Raw genomic sequence first — 21,776 nt, 5'->3', positions numbered from 1 at the left:
TATATACCTGGAAAATGAAATGGCTATGCATTCCAGTATTCTTGCCTGGAAAATCACATGAACAGAGGAGCCTGGCGGGCTATAGTCCATGGGATCACAGAGTCTGACATAACTGAAGTGACTTGGCACAGTTATATAATACAATTATTAATTATATAATCAATAACATAACTCAATGTTTTATATGTAATTTATAATGTAAAGTGCAGGCGGCTGCGATGGGCGCACTAAAGCATGGCCAAGAGGAGTCACCCCACATCTGAGGTCAGGAGCAGAAGCCGGGAGGACCCCATGCCTGAAGGGCGGCGGCCAAGAGGAATTACCCCACGTCCGAGGTCAGGGGCAGCGGCCGAGAGTACCAGACTGTGACGGCGCAGGAACGGCCGAGAGGAGCTACCCCGCGTCCGAGGTCAGTGGGGGCGGCCGAGAGGAGATACCCAGCGTCCGAGGTCAGGGGCGGCAACGAGAGGAGTTACCCCGCGTCTGAGGTCAGGGGCGGTGGCCGGGAGGAGATGCCCCACGCCCCTCGCCTGAGGCCAGGGGTGGCGGCCGGGAGGAGCAACCCCAGGCCCGAGGCCAGGGGCGGTGGCCGGGGGGACCAACCCCACGTCCAAGGAGCCGTGGCTGCGCGGGCGCAGGAGGGCCTAGAAGAGCTATCTCACGTTGAAGGTCAGGAAGGGCGGCAGTGAGGAGATACCCCTCGTCCAAGGTAAGGAGCAATGGCTGTGCTTTGCTGGAGCAGCGGTCAAGAGATACCCCACGCCCAAGGTAAGAGAACCCCAAGTAAGACGGTAGGTGTTGCAAGAGGGCATCAGAGGGCAAACACACTGAAACCATACTCACAGAAAACTAGTCAATCTAATCACACTAGGACCACAGCCTTGTCTAACTCAATGAAACTAAGCCATGCCGGTGGGGCAACCCAAGACGAGCAGGTCATGGTGGAGAGATCTGACAGAATGTGGTCCACTGGAGAAGGGAATGGCAAACCACTTCAGTATTCTTGCCTTGAGAACCCCGTGAACAGTATGAAAAGGCAAAAATGATAGGATACTGAAAGAGAAACTCCCCAGGTCAGTAGGTGCCCAATATGCTACTGGAGATCAGTGGAGAAATAACTCCAGAAAGAATGAAGGGATGGAGCCAAAGCAAAAAGAATACCCAGCTGTGGATGTGACTGGTGATAGAAGCAAGGTCCGATGCTGTAAAGAGCAATATTGCATAGGAACCTGGAATGTCAGGTCCATGAATCAAGGCAAATTGGAAGTGGTTAAACAAGAGATGGCAAGAGTGAATGTCAACATTCTAGGAATCAGCGAACTGAAATGGACGGGAATGGGTGAATTTAACTCAGATGACCATTATATCTACTACTGTGGGCAGGAATCCCTCAGAAGAAATGGAGTGGCCATCATGGTCAACAACAGAGTCCGAAATGCAGTACTTGGATGCAATCTCAAAAACGACAGAATGATCTCTGTTCGTTTCCAGGGCAGACCATTCAATATCACAGTAATCCAAGTCTATGCCCCAACCAGTAATGCTGAAGAAGCTGAAGTTGAACGGTTCTATGAAGACCTACAAGACCTTTTAGAACTAACACCCCAAAAAGATGTCCTTTTCATTATAGGGGACTGGAATGCAAAAGTAGGAAGTCAAGAAACACCTGGAGTAACAGGCAAATTTGGCCTTGGAATACGGAATGAAGCAGGGCAAAGACTAATAGAGTTTTGCCAAGAAAACACACTGGTCATAACAAACACCCTCTTCCAACAACACAAGAGAAGACTCTACACATGGACATCACCAGATGGTCAATACCGAAATCAGATTGATTATATTCTTTGCAGCCAAAGATGGAGAAGCTCTATACAGTCAACAAAAACAAGACCAGGAGCTGACTGTGGCTCAGACCATGAACTCCTTATTGCCAAATTCAGACTGAAATTGAAGAAAGTAGGGAAAACCACTAGACCATTCAGGTATGACCTAAATCAAATCCCTTATGATTATACAGTGGAAGTGAGAAATAATAGATTTAAGGGCCTAGATCTGATAGACAGAGTGCTTGATGAACTATGGAATGAGGTTCGTGACATTGTACAGGATACAGGGATCAAGACCATTCCCATGGAAAAGAAATGCAAAAAAGCAAAATGGCTGTCTGGGGAGGCTTTACAAATAGCTGTGAAAAGAAGAGAAGTGAAAAGCAAAGGAGAAAAGGAAAGATATAAACATCTGAATGCAGAGTTCCAAAGAATAGCAAGAAGAAATTAGAAAGCCTTCTTCAGCGATCAATGCAAAGAAATAGAGGAAAACAACAGAATGGGAAAGACTAGGGATCTCTTCAGGAAAATCAGAGATACCAAAGGAACATATCATGCAAAGATGGGCTGGATAAAGGACAGAAATGATATGGACCTAACAGAAGCAGAAGATATTAAGAAGAGATGGCAAGAATACACAGAAGAACTGTACAAAAAAGATCTCCATGACCCAGATAATCACGATGGTGTGATCACTGACCTAGAGCCAGACATCCTGGAATGTGAAGTCAAGTGGGCCTTAGAAAGCATCACTATGAACAAAGCTAGTGGAGGTGACGGAATTCCAGTTGAGTTATTCCAAATCCTGAAAGATGATGCTGTGAAAGTGCTGCACTCAATATGCCAGCAAATTTGGAAAACTCAGCAGTGGCCACAGGACTGGAAAAGATCAGTTTTCATTCCAATCCCAAAGAAAGGCAATGCCAAAGAATGCTCAAACTACCACACAATTGCACTCATCTCACACGCTAGTAAAGTAATGCTCAAAATTCTCCAAGCCAGGCTTCAGCAATACATGAACCGTGAACTTCCTGATGTTCAAGCTGGTTTTAGAAAAGGCAGAGGAACCAGAGATCAAATTGCCAACATCCGCTGGATCATGGAAAAAGCAAGAGAGTTCCAGAAAAGCATCTATTTCTGCTTTATTGACTATGCCAAAGCCTTTGACTGTGTGGATCACAATAAACTGTGGAAAATTCTGAAAGAGATGGGAATACCAGACCACCTGATCTGCCTCTTGAGAAATTTGTATGCAGGTCAGGAAGCAACAGTTAGAACTGGACATGGAACAACAGACTGGTTCCAAATAGGAAAAGGAGTTCGTCAAGGCTGTATATTGTCACCCTGTTTATTTAACTTATATGCGGAGTACATCATGAGAAACGCTGGACTGGAAGAAACACAAGCTGGAATCAAGATTGCCGGGAGAAATATCAGTAACTTCAGATATGCAGATGACACCACCCTTATGACAGAAAGTGAAGAGGAACTAAAAAGCCTCTTGATGAAAGTGAAAGTGGAGAGTGAAAAAGTTGGCTAAAAGCCCAACATTCAGAAAACGAAGATCATGGCATCCGGTCCCATCACTTCATGGGAAACAGATGAGGAAACAGTGGAAACAGTGTCAGACTTTATTTTTGGGGGCTCCAAAATCACTGCAGATGGTGACTGAAGCCATGAAATTAAAAGACGCTTACTCCTTGGAAGGAAAGTTAAGACCAACCTAGATAGCATATTAAAAAGCAGAGACATTACTTTGCCAACCAAGGTCCGTCTAGTCAAGGCTATGGTTTTTCCTGTGATCATGTATGGATGTGAGAGTTTGGACTGTGAAGAAGGCTAAGCACTGAAGAATTGATGCTTTTGAACTGTGGTGTTGGAGAAGACTCTTGAGAGTCCCTTGGACTGCAAGGAGATCCAACCAGTCCATTCTGAAGGAGATCAGCCCTGGGATTTCTTTGGAAGGAATGATGCTAAAGCTGAAACTCCAGTACTTTGGCCACCTCATATGAAGAGTTGACTCATTGGAAAAGACTCTGATGCTGGGAGGGATTGGGGGCAGGAGGAGAAGGGGACGACAGAGGATGAGATGGCTGGATGGCATCACTGACTTGATGGACGTGAGTCTGAGTGAACTCCGGGAGTTGGTGATGGACAGGGAGGCCTGGCGTGCTGCGATTCATGGGGTCCCAAAGAGTCGGACACGACTGAGTGACTGATCTGATCTGATGTTATAATAAATATATTAGCGTACTATAAATATTATATTATTATAAATCTGGAGTGGGTTGTCTATCCTTTCTCCAGCGGATCTTCCCGACCCAGGAATCAAACTGGAGTCTCCTGCATTGCAGGCAGTTTCTTTACCAACTTTTAGTATATTAACTTTTTAATACATTTTATCTAAAATTATATATAAAACATATTTAGAATTATACTTAATATACTATTCTACCCAATAGCTTAGCATCAAAAAACTTCAGCTCATGGCCAATCTTTATGTACCTTTACTCAGAGTCTACCCTCATGCCCAGTTATTTTGAAGCGAATCCTAGACATCATGTCATTTCATCCATAAATATTTCAGTATCTGTCTCTAAAACACTGGACTTGCTTTCAAAACTGAGTTTATCTTAAAAGCGAACTTCAGTATCAAGACCTTAAAAGGAAATTTGGGGTCACTCTTTGTAAAGATGGAAAAAGAAATACAAAGAAAACAAAGCGTCATCAACATCTAGGGGGTGCTAGTCTGCTCTCTTTGTCCCGGAGGGAGCCTAGTAAGGGCTGAGTGGGGGTGGTGTTCAGGACAAGCCACAAGCTAACACCCCACGGAGAGTGTGTCCGTAACGGATCTCACTAGAAAAGATGAGAGACAATGGAAAGGGAAGAGCCCTCTCTGTGTAGTCTTTTACTTGATGCTGGGTCCAGGGACCCCTGACAGCCTCACTGGGGATGAGCTACTCTTGACCCCCTTCTACTGATGAAGAAACTGAGGTCTGGGGGTTTGTTCCACGTCCAAGGTCACATGCTCAGGAAAAGGTACCCAAGGATCGGAACCCAGGTGAGCCTCAGGCGTGGCCTGGGCCCTTCACATCTCAGCAGCATCTCCCTGACAGTAGTCGGCCTCTGGTGGTCCTTGGCCTACAGCAGTGCCCTCTGGGCTGGGGCGGCATCGCTCAGGGTAGGAATGAGATGCTGTTGCTGAGACGTGAAGGGCCCAGGCCACTCCTGAGGCTCACCTGGGTTCCGATCCTTGGGTACCTTTTCCTGAGCATGTGACCAACCTTGGACATGAGACAAACTCCCAGGCCTCAGTTTCTTCATCAGTAGAAGGGGGTCAAGAGTAGCTCATCCCCAACACGGTTGTCATGAGGCTCAGATCGGCTTTTTCAGGCTAAGTGTTTAAAGCAGTGATGGGCAGGGTGAAACCTCAATAAACAGGAGCTGTTATAATTATTCTTGTTGTTCCTGATTTTGTTATGTTTAGCAGGTAAGTTTGCCACCTCCATCAATTCCTAAGTGGAGCCTAACCGGGGTGAGGGTGGAATCTCACCCCTTGCCCCCCAGGCATCTGGCCCCTGGGTGCCTGAAACCTCATGCAACATCTGGGGCTCTCCTGAACCCTCGAGCCCAGCCTGCAAGCCTGTGAGTCACTGCTGTCTACTGGGGAAAACCAAGCAGCCCAGAAAACATCCAGACTCCCATGGGTGTCCCCAGCTGCCTGCTCCTGGCATGAGCCGCACCGCCCCCCACCCCCGTCCCTGCCAGACAGTTGGGCAGACTGCCAGGCCCGCGATTCACACCCGGGATGGCAGCAGACAGCCCCCACCCGGCCGGGCTGCGGGCATGTGTGTTGCTTTCTCTCCCCTCTCCTCGGCTGGGTTGTTTTGCTCTGGGTTGCAAATTCATTTTTAGATCCCAGCCTCCTCCCTCCCCCAGCCCCGCTTCTATTCTTAGAAAGCAAACTGGGATGTGCTTGGGCTTCGCAGTGAAGTCAGACAGAAGTTTGCCCACGTGCTCCGGCCGCCTGAGATATGGAGCTAATTAAAAAGGGGGCTTTGAGTGGCAGGTTCACTGGCCGGAAACGCAGCTGGCTGGCGCTGACTCTGTGGGCGGGGATGGCTGTTCTGGTCACCCTGGCCTCCCAAGGCCCGGTGGGGGTGATGCTCCTGGGATGGGACTGCCCTGCCCAGACAGGTTGGGTTGACTGTGTGTTGGTTAAAAATGAAATCTTCCAGTGTGTTGGGCTGCTGAGAGGTTTTTAATTAGATAAATAAATTTTAAAGAGTTTAGGAGGTGCCTTCAGCAATGGGAGCTGGCTGAAATGCACTGTGTCTTTGAAGGAAGCTGACCTTCCTTAAGGCCACTCTGGCTGCAGAAATGAGGGAAGGGAGATGGGGGCAGAGGAAAGGAGAGAGGGAGAAACCTACTGGATGAAGAGGGACTTGGGGGCTACTGAGGGCAGAGAGAGCACCCGAAAGGCCAGGCAGCCCAGTGAGAGGATAAGGGTCTGGATTGAGGAGCCAAACTTTGGGAGTTCAGAATCATAGTTCACCACTTTCCAGCTGTGTGACCTTGGGCAAGTCACTTAACCCCTCTGAGCCTCCATTTTCTTATCTGTAAAACTGGAACCCTGATCATCATAGTACTCCTCTCTAAGTTAAGACAAAGTGTTTCAGCAATAACTGGCTCAAAGTGGTGATTATTAATCAATTGATCTTGAGTTTAAAATTCAGGGAAAAGAGAGAAAAGAGAAGCAGGGGCTCCCACACTTATAGTTATTCTGTCTTGGCCCAGCACTTGCTCATGGCATTGAACAGAGGAGGGTGAGGCAGGTTCTACCAGGACTTATTCCTCTTGGATTAAGCAGGTGAGACCAAGAAGAAACCAAGAAGGAGGTGAGACCAAGAAGAAGGGCTCTCTCTAGGACTGTTCATCCATTGATTCAGGGAGAGACAATAGGCTCTGAGAGCTCAGATGCCTCCTTCTCCAGGAAGCCTTCCCTGACTGCCAGATCCTTTCAGCTGCCCTCCTATATCCTTTTACTGTTCTTGGCTCCCTTCTTCACACACATTATGCTGTATGGTGAAGTCTCTTGTCTAAAGTTGTAAACTTAGAACATCTTCATAGTTTTCAAACATTCTTATTATAAAAGATAAAAGAGATCCAGAAGCAAAGGGAGTAAAAAGAAGCAGTCTTACCCCCGCCTAATCCTATGTCTCTCCTTCCAGTTTTGTATGAGTCTTTCCTGACCTTCACGAGGGTGATTGTGAGTGTGTATATGTGTATCCCTTTCTTTTGTCTATAAATGTGATTGTACTATGCATATGAAGCAAAACAAGTGAATTTCAAAACAATGCCTTGGCATCTTTCCACACCAGTGCTTGTCTAACTTATTCCTTTATTTTCAATTTTTATAAATATTTCCCTTGAATCGGTGATATAGACACATAGTGAAAAAAAATTGTGCAAAATGATAGAAAGTGAAATGATATGTCTCCATTTCCTGACAGCGTCCCCAGCCCCCATTTCGCCTCCCCAGAAACAAGCCTGTTACTAATTTCCTGTGCATCCTCACAGTCTGTGCGTGTATAAGCCGTTACTATAACCACATTCCCCCTTTCTTTGCACTCTTCTCTACCCTTTGCCTATTTTCACTTGAATCTGTACCTCAAATGAGCATGCCTATCAGTGCATCATGCAGCTGCCTCATTCTTTCTGACAGGTGCTTAGTATCCCATTATGTGGTGGTGGTGGTTTAGTCGTTAAGTCGTGTTTGACTCTTGCGATCCCTTGCACTGTAGCCCACCAGGCTCCTCTGTCCATGGGATTTCCCAGGCAAGAATACTGGAATGGGTTGCCATTTCCTTCTCCAGACGATCTTCCCAACCCAGGGATCAGTTCAGTTCAGTTCAGTCGCTCAGTCATGTCCGACTCTTTGCGATCCCATGAACCACAGCACGCCAAGCCTCCCTGTCCATCACCAACTCCTGGATAGAACCTGGGTCTACTGAATTGCAAGTGGATTCTTTCCCAACTGAGTCACCACGGAAGCCAGATTTCATTATATAGATGAGCATGAGTTATTTAACACCATAGTGATGGGTGTGGAGGTTTCAATGCACATCCCTAAATTCTCTGCCATTCCTCTCACTGAGAGATAAGATCTAGAGCTTCCCTGGTGGCTCAGACAGTAAAGCGTCTGCCTGCAATGTGGGAGACCTGGGTTCAATTCCTGGGTCGGAAGATCCCCTGGAGAAGGAAATGGCAATCCAACCCAGCATTCTTGCCTGGAAAATCCCATGGATGGAGGAGATTGATAGGCTACAGTGCATGGGTTTGCAAAGAGTTGGACACGACTGAGCGACTTCACTTTCACTTTCCCTCCCTCGAAGGTGGGTGGGTTTGTAACTGCCTCAGCCAATAGTGTATGGCAGGAGTGATTCTATCTGACAACATGGGGGTTAAAAGTGTCTAGAGTGTTTCTGGCTGGTTTGCCCAGGCTCTGAGGCTGCCATGCTGGGAGGAAGCCCAAGTCACATAGAATGGTCCAGTGATGGTGTTCTGGGTCCCTGCTGAGCGCAACCTACAAATCACTCTGGCCTGCGTGCCAGACTTCCCAAGTGGCTCAGTGGTAAAGAATCTACTTGCCAATGCAGAAGCCGCAGGAGACATGGGTTTGATTCCTGGGTTGGAAAGATCCCCTGGAGAAGGAAATGACAAACCACTCCAGCATTCTTGCCTGGAGAATCCCATGAACAGAGAAGGCTGGCAGGCTACAGTCCATAAAGTCACTGGACACGACTGAGTGACTGAGCATGCACACACAGGTCCCAGACAGGTGCGTAAAGAGGCATCCAGAAGACTCTCTGGCTGTCTGAGTCTTCTCAGTGGACTCCCAGGACATAGTGGAGCAGAGACAATTAATCTCCGCTGTGCCCTGTCCAAGTTTCTGACCCATAAATTGATAGCAAAGTAAAGTGGGTTGAAGTCTCTGGATTTTGGAGAATTTGCTATTCAGCAATAAATAATCAGAATAATGTGCTTTTATGTGTCCTTGCCGTCCAAATAGTAGGCCTCCTCTGGGATTTCTCAGAACAAGGATTATCTCATTGATTTTTAAAAACAGAGGCAAAATAAACATAATATAACATTAACCATTTTAATCCTACAAGTCAGCAGCATTTCATACATTCCCAATGTTGTATAACCACCGCCTCTAATACATTCCCAGATATTCTCATCACTCCCAAATGAAGACACTCGCTCCCCATTTCTCCCTCTCCCCGCCCCAGCCCTTGGCCACCACTAATCTACTTTCTGTCACTATGGATTTGCCAGTTTGGGGCATTTCATATCAATGGAAGGCTTCCCTGGTGGCTCAGACAGTAAAGAATCTGCCTGCAATGTGGGACACCTGGGTTCGATTCCAGGGTTGGGAAGATCCCCTGGAGGAGGGCATGGCAACCCACTCCAGTATCCTTGCCTGGAGAATCCCCACAGACAGAGGAGCCTGGCGGGCTACAGTCCACTGGGTCGCAAAGAGTTGGACATGACTGAGTGACTGAACACAAGGACATATCCATGGAATCACACGACGTGGTCTTTAGTGGCTGGCTTTTTGACTTGGCATGATGTGCTTGAGGATCTTCCATATGTAGCCTGGGTCGGTATTTCATAGTTTTTCTGTGGCTGAAGAATATTCCATTGTGTATATTCACCATGTTTTGCTTCTCTGTTCTGATGGACATTTAGGCTGTTTCCACCCTTTGGCTATCATGAATAATGCAGTTATAAATGTGGGTGTACACATCTGTGTTTGAGTCCCTGTTTCAATTCTTTTGGATACATACTTAGGAGTGGAGTTCCTGGATCCTGTGGCAATTCTATGTCTAACTTTTTAAGGAATCGCCATGCTGTTTTTCATACCAGTTGAACTATTTTCCATTCCCACCAGTGCTGCATATGAGTTCTGATTTTTCCACATGGTCACTAACACATATTCTTGTCCATTTTTCTGATTTTAGCCATCCTACTGGGAGAAGGTGATGGCACCCCACTCCAGTACTCTTGCCTGGAAAACCCCATGGATGGAGGAGCCTGGTAGGCTGCAGTCCACAGGGTCTTGAAGAGTCAGACACGACTGAGCGACTTCACTTTCACTTTTCACTTTCATGCATTGGAGAAGGAAATGGCAACCCACTCCAGTGTTCTTGCCTGGAGAATCCCAGGGATGGGGGAGCCTGGTAGGCTGCCGTTTACGGGGTTGCACAGAGTCGGACACGACTGAAGCTACTTAGCAGCAGCAGCAGTGGGATTAAAGTGGTATTTCACTGTGGTTTTGATTTGCATTAACCTAATGACTAACGACATGGAGCATCTTTTCATGTGCTCATTGGCTATTTGCATCCCAACCTTGGAGAGGGTCCTGATTTTGCATTCACACTGCCTCCTACAGAGACTGGTATGGACTCAGACTCCACACCTCTCAGCTGAATGAAGGGTGTGTGCGTGCTCAGTCACTCAGTCATGTCCCACTCTTTGTGACCCTGTGGACTGTAGCCTTCCAGGCTCCTCTGTCTATGAAATTTTCCAGGCAAGGAATACTGGAGTGGGTTTCCATTTCCTCCTCCAGGGGATCTCCCGGACCCAGGGATCAACCCAAGGATTGAACCTACATCTCGTACATCTCCTGCACTGGCAGGCGGATTCTTTATTACTGAGCCACCAGGGAAACCCAAATGATGGAAGTGTAAACTGGGGCTCTTCTTGGTACTCTGTCCACCCCAGGCTCCTGTGGATACACAGCTTCCTGTGACTCCAGGCGTCCAAGCACAGTGGTTGGATCCCTTCACGTTCCAGGGAGGATGAGTCGTTACAGAGCCGTCTGCCCTTCATCCCAGACTCTGCGAGAGGACCTTAAACAAAGGGCCCATCTTGCTTGCCAACCCCCAGGTCACAGCTTGGGGCTTTGCCAACACTGCTGGATCCCACCAGGGTCAGAGTCAGCTGTGGACTGGTCTGGAACTATGAAATGAGAGGAGAAATTACTCTTGAACATGTTGATTCAAAGTAGCATTTGCAATACTACATGCAAACACAAAACACATCTCCAAAGAGTTGTGTTGAGTAAAAAAAGGAAAAAAAAAAAAAAAAAACAACAACAAAACTCTAGACATGAAAAAGGAGGGCAGATTGGAACTGGAGGCCCAAGGTGGGCTCTATAGAGATTGTTAGGTTCTTGGGAGAGAATTGCAGCCTGAGTTGCAATTCGAGTGGACCAGAGAGTGATCCACTCTCTGCTGCGAGACCCGTGTCTGTGGGAGCCCTGAGCTGCTGTGTCTGGATGGAGATGGGAGTGAGGAAGGGGAAGAGGAGGAGCAGCAGAGACGAGTGATGGTGCTGATGCTTAGGTTTTCTGCGAGGTGGTGGGGTCGGGAAGGGCAAGGAGGCCCCAGGAGACAGATGGCTACGGCTTCCTCATCTATTTTTTAAATACTTTCCAGCTGAGATCTAACAAACCTAGAGTAAACTTAATTACTCTTATTTGTACAGCTTGATGAATTTGTACATGTGTGTCCACTGTATAAGCAGCTTCCAGAATCCATCTGGCAGCAACCTTTCCCTAGATAACGACTGCTCTGATGGGATCACCACTGGTTGATTTTGCCTGTTCTTGAACTTCATGTGTGTGGAACCACATGCCTTCTGGGCACTTTTTTTGTGTCTAGCTTTTTTTTTTTCTTCTTTTTTTACTCAACACAATGGTTTGGAGATGTGTTTTGTGTTTGAATGTAGTATTGCACCTTCTCCCTCCCTTCTGAGCTTCTGTCCTTCTTTCTTTTTATTGTCTACAACAGTGCTCCTCAACGAGGGGTTGTTTGGCCTCCAGGGGACATTGGACAATGTCTGGAGACAGTTTTGATCATCACAACTGAACAGAGGACACTACTGGCAACTAGTGGGTAGAGGGAAAATCTACAAGATTTGAACGTGTTGATTCGAAGTAACATTGTTATATTTCTAATTTCGGGGGATTGGGAGGGGATGTGTGGAGGCCATGTGTGGAGCATCTGCCTTATTTAAACAATATCGACAACAGTGACTGTTTAAGGGCTTGCGTTGCAGGAGGCACTGAGACCATTTTCCCTGCCTCATCTCATCTCATCATCCTCACAGGGATTTTTAGAACTACCCCCTCTCCCCTATTGGGAAGTAGAAACAGAATCCCAAAGGCTTCAGGTGATCAGCCCACGACATCGTAGCTGCTGACCTGTGTCCAGTTTGCCTTAAACTCCAGCCCTGGGCTTCTAACTGCCGCTGGATACAGATCAGCAAGCACTGAGACTCCAGCTCTTGGCCCGTCATCCGTCAGCTGGAACTGTGACTGGGTGATGATTGACAGCATCAGCAGGATGTAGATGGGGTGGGGGGCGATCACTTGCTTGTCAGCTTGCGGGTGTGCTCTTGAGCAGTTCACAGACAACAAGAAAGAGGTTGCCTTCATTCATCGCATCTATATTAATGATGTGACTGACAGACTGAAGGGGGAAATGATACATCTTTCCTCCTGGTTCTCCACGGAGCATCCGGTGGTCTGTTTTATCTTGGCAACAAGCAGGAGTTCCAAGCTCACACAGAGAGAAAGGTGTGCTGTGGATGGATGGGGCATCCAGAATGACCAGGGACAACCAGTGCTTTGCTGTGCTCATGTGGGAACTCAGGCTGTCTCTTTGGCTTCATTCTCCATCTACAGATCCTGCTGAGCACCCCCTCCCCGCTCCCAGCCATGACGTCTTTCCTGAGTGCTAGACTGATGCTGCCCAATAGAACCTTCTGACAGTGAAACGCTTCTTTCTTCTCTGACACTCTTGCTACCAGCCAGGGGGGCTACTGAGGGCTTGCAGTAGTGCAGCTGGGGGCTTCCCTGGTGGCTCAGATGGTAAAGAATCCACCTGCAAGGCAGGAGACTTGGGTTCAGTCCCTGGTTTGGGAAGATCCCCTGGAGAAGGAAATGGCTACCCACTCCAGTGTTCTTACCTGGAGAATCCTACGGACAGAGGAGACTAGCCAGCTATAGCCCATAAAGTCTCAAAGAGTTGGACATGACTGAGTAGCTAAAACACACACACACACACACACACATACACACACACACAGTAGTGCAGCTGAGAACCCAAGATTTAGTTTCATGCAATGCTGAGTCATTTATATGTAAGCGTGAATAGCCACATGTGCCTAGTGATGACCGCATTGCAGAGGGAGGTTCTTGACCTTTCATTTCGTCTACCTGGGTTAGGTGGGAGGGACGTGATTTATTAGGAAAGTGCTCCCAGGAGGGACTGTGATGAGTGGGGACAGAAGAACAGGCAGGAGGAGAAGCCGAGCAAGGTGTGAATGTGCAGCCTCAGGGGAGGACCAGCCCCCTGATGCTCAGGAGGCTGCAGTGTAGACCGTGCCTCTGGGTTTGTCCTGTTTGGAGGTGCAGAGCTGGGCTCTGGTCCCTGGCACCAGGTTGAATGTCAGGGTCCTTTCTCTCCTACCTGCTTCTTAGAAGAGAGCATGTTTCCAGCACTGGATTCTCACCAGTTCTCAGACTTCCTAGCTTCATGTCTCGGGGGGTTTCCTCATCTGTGAGCCTTACAATACAGGACCATTGGATAAACGAGAAAACATGTGTTTTTACAGTGCCATGGCCAAGGTTGTTCTCATGGTTATTTTCACAAGCATCTCTCTGTTGCTCTTGAAGAAGAACACAAAGTTGGTGCTGGCCAGTTTTTCAAGCCCCGTCAGTTCCTCCAAATAAACTCTGGGAAAGGCATCTTTCTTTCCTGCCAGAAAAAGAAAACTTAAAAATGATGCATTGCAGTAATTCATAATTTGTTGTAATTCATAATTTGTTATAATTCAGAATTTTCACCTTCTATTTCCCCAAACCAGCTCTGCTACGTAGACGCTTGCTGCCCCAGAGATACTGTCCACACAAAGAAGGGGGTTGGGCTGCCTGCTGGCATAAAACCGTGGTGCCTGTGCAGGATAAGGTGACAACAGAATCTGACACTGAACCTGGGTGGGCTTTCACTTGACCTCCTCCACCTGGTTCATTTGTGTTTTGCACACTTTTCACTGAGTGTCTGTCACTATGCTAGATGCCAGCGTGACAGCCGCAAACAAGGCCAACATGATCCTGTCTGTACAGATGGACGTCTGGTCAGAAATCTGGGCATGAGTTCAAGCATCACATCCCCATGTATAAAGCACAGATGTGCAAAGGGTGTGGATAGACCGCAGAGTTATGTGTGTGCAGAAGACAGGGACTTGATTTGCTCGGGAAGGCTGCTGGACTGCTCTGGGGAAGTAACATTTCAGCTGAAATCTGAAGGATGAGTGGAATTTAACAAGAGTGAAGCCAAGTGGGGGGAGGCTGGACCAGCCTGTGCACAGGTGGTGGGCGGAGCACGGTAAGTTCCAGAACAGATATGGGGTTGGGGTGGGGAGAGATGCTGCAGGGGTTTGGGAGGATTTGTTAGAGATGTGTGCAATATGGTTGAGACTTAGCAAGTAAAACTAGAAGATGCACAGATACCTTTGAATTTCAGATAAATGCCAAATACTTTTTAAAAATATAAGTATATCCCAAATATTGTATGGAACATGAGATAGTGCAGGCTAAGTTGCTTCAGTTGTGTCTTACTCTTTGCGGCCCTATGATTCTTCAGGTGAGAATACTGGAGTGGGTTGCCATGCCGTTCTCCAGGGGATCTTACCGACCCAGGGATCAAATCTGTGTCTCTTACTTCTCCTGCATTGGCAGGCAAGTTCTCTACCCATAGCATCACCTGGGAAGCCCCATTGTGTGCGACAAGCTTGTACTAAAAAATATTCATTATTTATCTGAAATTCTAATTAAACAGGATATCGGGTAGTTTATCTAGCAATCCTATGTGTAGAGCCTTACAGACTACACAAGGAATTTATTCTCAGACCCAGGGGTAGAAGCTGGGAGCAGCACGACCCAGGCCACGCGTTGGAAAGATCAGGTGGCCGCCATGGGCATGCAGTTGGAGTGGACCAGCGCAGCGGGAAGCCAGGTGGGAACTCTCCCTGGTTGGCCAAGGCTCATGATGTTGAGGAGCTTCTCTCGGCAAGCTTTGCTCCAAGGACCAGAAAACCCTGGAGAAGAAACCTCTCTGGCTGTCTGGGTGGGAGGGAAGTGGTGCCTGGGTGGCAGGATGCAGGGGGACAGAGCAGCCAGGCCAGGACCCTTGCCTCAGGCCCCAAGGGCATCACCCTCTCCTTGCCCTGCCCCTCCCCCAGGGTGCTGCTGGACCCAGACAAATGCCTTACACCCAGTCTGTTTTCATGATTAAAAAATGAGTCATCCACCCCAGGCAAGAGTTTGCAGAGGGCCTCTCCCAAGGCTGGGAGAGTAGGGTGGGGTGTCTCTCCCTGAGGCTCCTGAAGTGAAAGTCAGCCTCCTGTTGCCATGATCTGCTCAGTCAAGTGAGAGAACCTTAAAGATTTTCTAGCCCGAGAGTCCTGTGCTCAGATCCTGACTCTTGAGACTCACTTTGCTCATTTATAAAATGAGGATAATATTATTGCCTCCTCCATGAAACTGTGTGGGGATTAAAGCATTGATGAAAGTCTCCAGGTACAGTAGGTCCTCAGTCACTACCCTTTGCCCCTTTCCCTCCCTCATCAGAGAGCTGGGAAGGTGTGGGTATGCAGCAGGGGATCAGCCATCACTTTCCACTGAAAGCCAGACAGTGACTATTTAGGCTTCATGGGCCACTTGGTCTCAGCTGGTCAGCAGGCCTTCTCCGATGGCTGCACCTGATCACCTACCCACAGAGATGGGCAGGCAGAGGAAGCAGAGGCTTTTTCCAAGCCTGAGGACTCCCATTCTGGGACATGTTTTGTGAGATGATAAGCGTTCATGTTCTACTGAGTTTGTTTCAGGCCCAGGTCCCAGAAGCAGGTCCTGAGATAGGACTTGGGCTGCTCTCTGAGGAAAGGAGGAGAGTGCTGTAGGATGGTGGGGAAGTTGCTGAGCATGGGTGTGGTCTCAGCTTGAGTCCAGCCTCAGCTGGATCCCCCAGGGAACCTGGAGTGTATTGCGCAACAGGGCTGGCTCCCCTGAGGCAAAGGAGTAATGTCAGTCAGATTTTGGTCTCAGATTTCTGGCCCCTTTGAAAGGTGTCACTTCAGAAATGGGAATTAACTGGGAATGATTAAGAGCCAGCATCTACACACAGAAGCAGGGAGTGGATGCCCCTAGTCAGTGATGGGGGTCAGGGCAGAGGAATAGCCACCACACTGAAACTCCCATCATCATTATTGTTGCAACCAGCATCACCACCTTCACCATCATCACCATCTTCACCATCATTGCATCACCACCACCACCACCATCACCATCATCAACACTACTACCACCATCACCACCACTACTACCACCATCACCACCACCACCGTAACCACTACCACCACCATCACCACCAGTACCACCACCATCACCACCATCGTCACCACTACCACCACCATCACCATCACCACTGCCATCATCACTACCATCACCATCACCACCACCACCACCACCATCATCACTACCATCACCACCACCACCACTACCATCACCGTCACCACCACCACCATTGTCACCACTACCACCACCATCACCACCACTACCACCATTATCATCACCATTATCACCACCACCATCACCGCCATCGTCACCACTACCACCACCATCACCACCATCACCACCACCATCACCATCACCACTGCCATCATCACTACCATCACCATCACCACAACAACCACTACCATCATCACCACCACCATCACCACCATCGTCACCACTACCACCATCACCACCACTACCACCACCATCACCACCATCGTCACCACTACCACCACCACCACCAGCATCACCACCACCATCACCACTACCATCATCACTACCATCACCATCACCACAACCACCACGACCATCACCATCACCACCACCACCATCATCACCATCACCACCACCATCACCTCCACTACCACCACCACCACCATCATCACCACCACCATCACCATCACCACTGCCATCATCACTACCATCATCATCACCACCACCACCGTCACCACTACCACCACCATCACCACCACTACCACCACCATCACCACCACTACCACCGTCACCATCACTACCACTACCACCACCATCACCACCATCGTCACCACTACCACCACCACCACCACTACCATCACCACTACCACCACCACCACCATCATCACTACCATCACCACAACCACCACTACCATCACCATCACCACCACCACCATTGTCACCACTACCACCACCATCACCACCACTACCACCATTATCACCACCACCATCACCGCCATCGTCACCACTACCACCACCATCACCACCATCACCACCACCATCACCATCACCACTGCCATCATCACTACCATCACCATCACCACAACCACCACTACCATCATCATCACCACCATCACCATCATCGCCACTACCACTACCATCACCTCCACTACCACCATCACCATCATCACCACTACCACCACCATCACCTCCACTGCCACCACCACCATCACCACCACTACCACCATCACCATCATCATCACTACCACCACCATCACCACCACTACCACCATTATCACCACCACCATCACCATCATCACCACTACCACCACTATCACCACCATCGTCACCACTACCACCATCATCACCACCACCATCACCATCACCACTGCCATCATCACTACCATCACCATCACAACCACCACTACCATCATCATCACGACCACCATCACCACCATCATCACCACTACCACCACTATCACCACTATCACCACCATTACCACCACCGCAACCACCACTACCATCATCATCATTACCACCACCATCACCATCATTACCACCACCACCGTCACCATCACCACCATCATCATCATAACCACCACCTCCAAGACCATCATCACTACCATCATCAACATCACCATTATCATTATCATCATCCAGTATTTCATTTGAGCCTCTCAGGGCCCACAAAGCAGCTGAGGAACTGGAGTTATTACTGAACTGAACATGGAACAGGAATGGCCTTCAGAGTTTATGATGAGCTGAAAGTCCTATGGGGGCAGTGAAGAAGAGGCTGGACAAGATAAAAATGCCCAAATCTTCAGCCCACCATCCCAGCTGTGAGCTGAAGGCCCTGGAACCCGGCTGACTCATCTCTGGCTTATCTGGGACCCTAGTTGGGGGTGGGGGGATGGATGTGTAGAGCCTAGGGGGAGAGTGGTCTCCATCCTGGGTTGGCACAGCTCACACTCTGGTCCTTGGAAACTCACACCATGTTGCAGCTGGGCTTGCGATCCTCCAGTGGCTTCCAAGGGCACTTGGGGGTAAATACAAATTCCTCCTTGCAGCTTGGGAGGTCTGTGTGATTGGTCCCTGTGGACCTTCTCTCAAACAGCACATTCCCCACTCGTCACTCATGTTCCCCCATGCCAGACTCCTTCCCTTCTCTCAGCAAGTTGGGCCCACCCACCCCAGGGCCTTTGCACTTGCTGCTCTCTCTGCCTGGAGTGCTCTCCTCCACCTCTCTCTGTCTGTTGCCTTCTCATAGTCTGGGCCTCAAATCTCCCCTCACTCCAGGATCTCCTTCTTGGAAGACTCCCTCCTCTTACAACTAAGCAGGCTTCTTAATCATCAGTCATCCTCTTGCTCAACCTTGGACTGAGAGGGTGAGGGCAGGGAGCCCCTCTCCTGATTCTCTGTCTACCTGGCCCCACAGCTCTTCATGGTGCCAGGTTTTTGGTCAGCACTGGCCGAACTCATCTCCGGAGTTCGGGGTTGTGGGCATGGGGCCTGCAGGGTGCTGGGCCGAGCTGAACTTGGGGGCCTGGCTTCTGCTCTGCTCATGCTGTGTGACTCCAGCCAGACTGGACCTCATCCCTCCGGGCCTGTGGTGATAGGAATTCAGTTCTCCTGACCTCCAGGGCTGGTGGTAGAAATAATCTGACTAATTAAAAGAAACTGAAGGTTGCAGAGAGGGCCTGGGTCACTGGGAGAAGAGAGACGTTCACCGGGTCTATGGCGCCTGCTGTAATTAGGATTTCTCTTCCCTGGACCATCATGCCCCCTTCCTGGCTTCACCCTCCCTCCTCGAGGGCATTGCCCTGCCAGTTCACTGAGACCACAGGCCCCAAGGACCCCAGCCAGTGCGCAAGATGTCACTCCTCCCCTTCCCTTCCTTTCCCCAAGAGGCTGTTGGTCCAGGATGAATAAACATCTGCAGATACCTTCCAGAGTGACGTCCAATCTGTACTGACAAGTGCAACATGGGCACCAGCTGGGGGCAGGCAAGTAGCAGAGGTTATGACTCCCATGACCCGGGAGGCTCAGAGAGGTGAGGGGGCCTGCTCCACGTCACACAGCCTGGGGGCGGATTTCAACCCAGTCTGTCTGACTCCAAGCCGGACACCTGCCTCTGCTCAGGCCTGTCTGTGGGGAGACAAGAAGGGAAATGAGACACAGGCTGGTCTTTAAGGAGTTCCTGGCCAGAGGGGTGTTTGGAAAACCTCAGATCCTCTGAATGTGAACTGGCTTTTGTGGCTCAGACATGGAATCAGTCATAGAGGGTGGTGGAGGGGATGCCAGGAAAGGACAGAGTTGCTCTGTCAGGTCGTTGCTTTGAAGAAGAGACTGCTTTTCTGGAAAGTTCCACACTGGCCCCACAAATTCCCTCCCCTGGTAGCCTACAGCAGAAGATGACAGAGGCTGTGCCTCCCCTCTGCACAGCTGTGTGAACTGGGGTTGTTTCTGTACTCCCCTGACCCCAGTTTCTCATCTGCCAAGTGGGCATCATTATGCAAGAACCTCCCAGAGTGGGGGCAGCCGGCCGAGTGTAAGGCTTCTGGGGTACAGAGCAGGGCTCAGTGAGTGCGGGCCATGTGAGGATGAAGTGGAGACAGAGCCTGATGGGACAGTGACTCAGCCCTTGATCAGTGGAGAAGGAAGGAAGAGAGGCGCCAAAGGGGAAACGGAGACACCATGGGGCCCCCACAGCTGGTGATGGGAGACGAGACCCCGTGTCTGAATGGCAGAGCAGGGAGGTGATGATTCGAGTCTGAGGCAGGAGGCTCAGGGACCATTTGACTCCAGGCCCAGCTGGTCCACGCATACGATTTCATGCACCACTCCAGCATGCCAGGGCCTGAGGAAAGAGGAAAGATGGAACAGAGGAGGGGACCGAGGAAAGATGCTTGGGGACTTGCTGCCATCAGGTGGGTCACGCTGGATGGGAAGCAGAGGGGGCTTCTCTTCTTTCCCCAAGGCTCCCAGTGCAGGCCCTCAAAGCCTGGCTGAGGTGGGGAGAATGCCCCCTGCCACCTCAATTTCTCCTCATTAAAGTCAAGGTTTTCTAGAAATCCCACCCCTTGGAGACAGGTGAGTTGACGCCCTGGACCAGCTCTGAGTGCATGTGCAACAGCAACTCACATCTTTGTCATTCTCTCTTTATTTCCGTTAGTCCACGCTCCCAACCTACCCCTCCTGTAGCCATTCAATGTTGATGTGTGTCCTTTGCTGTTCTGTGTGTTTTATTTCGTGGAGATGACAGAAGCCTTATAGGTCCCACAATTTCTTTTCTTTCTCACCGTCCTATTTTAAAGCCCGTCCATGTTGTTATGTGTGCATCCAGGCTGATGCTTCTAAATGCTTCCTATCTGTTCGGGGGTTTCATCCTTCAAGAAGGATGTCAGCTGGTCAGCAGGGTCCCCGCACCGACCCAGTGATGAAAAACCCATTCTCTGACTTTGGTGGGCATTTCTTTGGTGTTTACATCCAGAATTGCTGAAATGCCAGCAAGTGTATCAGACACCCTGTGCCCCGGGGCCTCTCTGCGTGCCCCTCCAGCCCTTGGCTGCCTGGTAAATTCTCCTCAGACCTTGCTTTCATCTGCAGAGCTCTCATAGCTAATGAATTTAAATATCTCTTCCTGTGCTTATCAGCTTTTGAGTCTCCTTTTCTATAAATTGCCTGTTCACATCTTTTGTCTGTTTTCCCATCGGAATTTTTTTTCTTTATTTTTGTTGATTTGCTGGAACTCCTCGTATTGTTCCTGGTTTGTTTACCTTTGGAGACTGAATACTCACAGGGTGGGACTCTCGTCTTGTCTGCTCTGCTCACCGCTACGTTCTCGGCACCAGGCAGGCAGGCTGGGAGCACAACTGATGCTTCGTGAAGGCTTGGTGACGAGAGGAACAAACAACTCCACAAAGGTGCGGAGGCATGGTGGGCCAGCGCACAGCAGATGTAAATGCTTCCTGCCTGTCCTCCAGCCCCCAGGTGTCCCTCACGTGTAATGTCCCTCCTCTCTCCCCAGGCTGCAGTGAGATGCAGCTGAGTTGACAGGGATAGCAGATTGGAAAGGGCATACTGCTGAGCACACGCATGGCACTGTTCTGGGGCTCCAAGTGCTTTCTCAGAGGCAGCAAAGCCCCTCTCCTGGGGTCCCTGTGGGTACCACCTGTGGATCCATGACTCTTGAGTGTAACGCCACAGAGGGGGAATGCCGGCCTCGTCCCTGCTAGTTCCCTTGCAGCTGACATAAGCTTGAAGAAAGTGACCGAGTGCAGGAGATCAGATGCATAAAATGCAAAACAGAAGCCAAGGTTTTATTTGATTGTAACAGGAAAGAGAAAAACCTCAACGTTTTTGCAAAGATGAGAACAAAACCTAGGAGAAAGAGTTCACACTGAGGCATAACTCAGCTGGGAAGCTAGCTTCACTCACAGCTTCCCAAAGAGACCTTCACAGCCCAAAGTCACATCACTGAGCCCTGCCCACAGTCAGACTGCTCTCTCAGAAATTGTGCTTGCCTGTATCCCATGGACAGAGGAGCCTGGCAGGCTACAGTTCATGGCATC

At 49.3% G+C, this 21,776-nt stretch overlaps 1 protein-coding gene across 1 annotated transcript; it reads left to right on the top strand.

Annotated features, from left to right (window-relative positions):
- The first annotated feature begins 214 nt into the window (after positions 1-214).
- LOC132346939 (craniofacial development protein 2-like) lies at positions 215-2,815 on the top strand. The gene has a single exon (XM_059892999.1). It carries the CDS (start codon positions 1,138-1,140, stop codon positions 2,275-2,277), a length of 1,140 nt encoding a protein of 379 aa, XP_059748982.1. The 5' UTR covers positions 215-1,137; the 3' UTR covers positions 2,278-2,815.
- The last annotated feature ends 18,961 nt before the right edge of the window (positions 2,816-21,776 follow it).

The sequence above is a fragment of the Bos taurus genome, chromosome 13, assembly GCF_002263795.3.
Source record: "Bos taurus isolate L1 Dominette 01449 registration number 42190680 breed Hereford chromosome 13, ARS-UCD2.0, whole genome shotgun sequence".
NCBI classification, from domain to species: domain Eukaryota; kingdom Metazoa; phylum Chordata; class Mammalia; order Artiodactyla; family Bovidae; genus Bos; species Bos taurus.
Note: the sequence above shows the minus strand (reverse complement) of the source record. Positions and strands in the feature narration are given on the sequence as shown.

Excerpts from the sequence above, each read along its gene's own strand:
- LOC132346939 (XM_059892999.1), top strand. The coding sequence starts at position 1,138 with ATGGAGCCAAAGCAAAAAGAATACCCAGCTGTGGATGTGACTGGTGAT.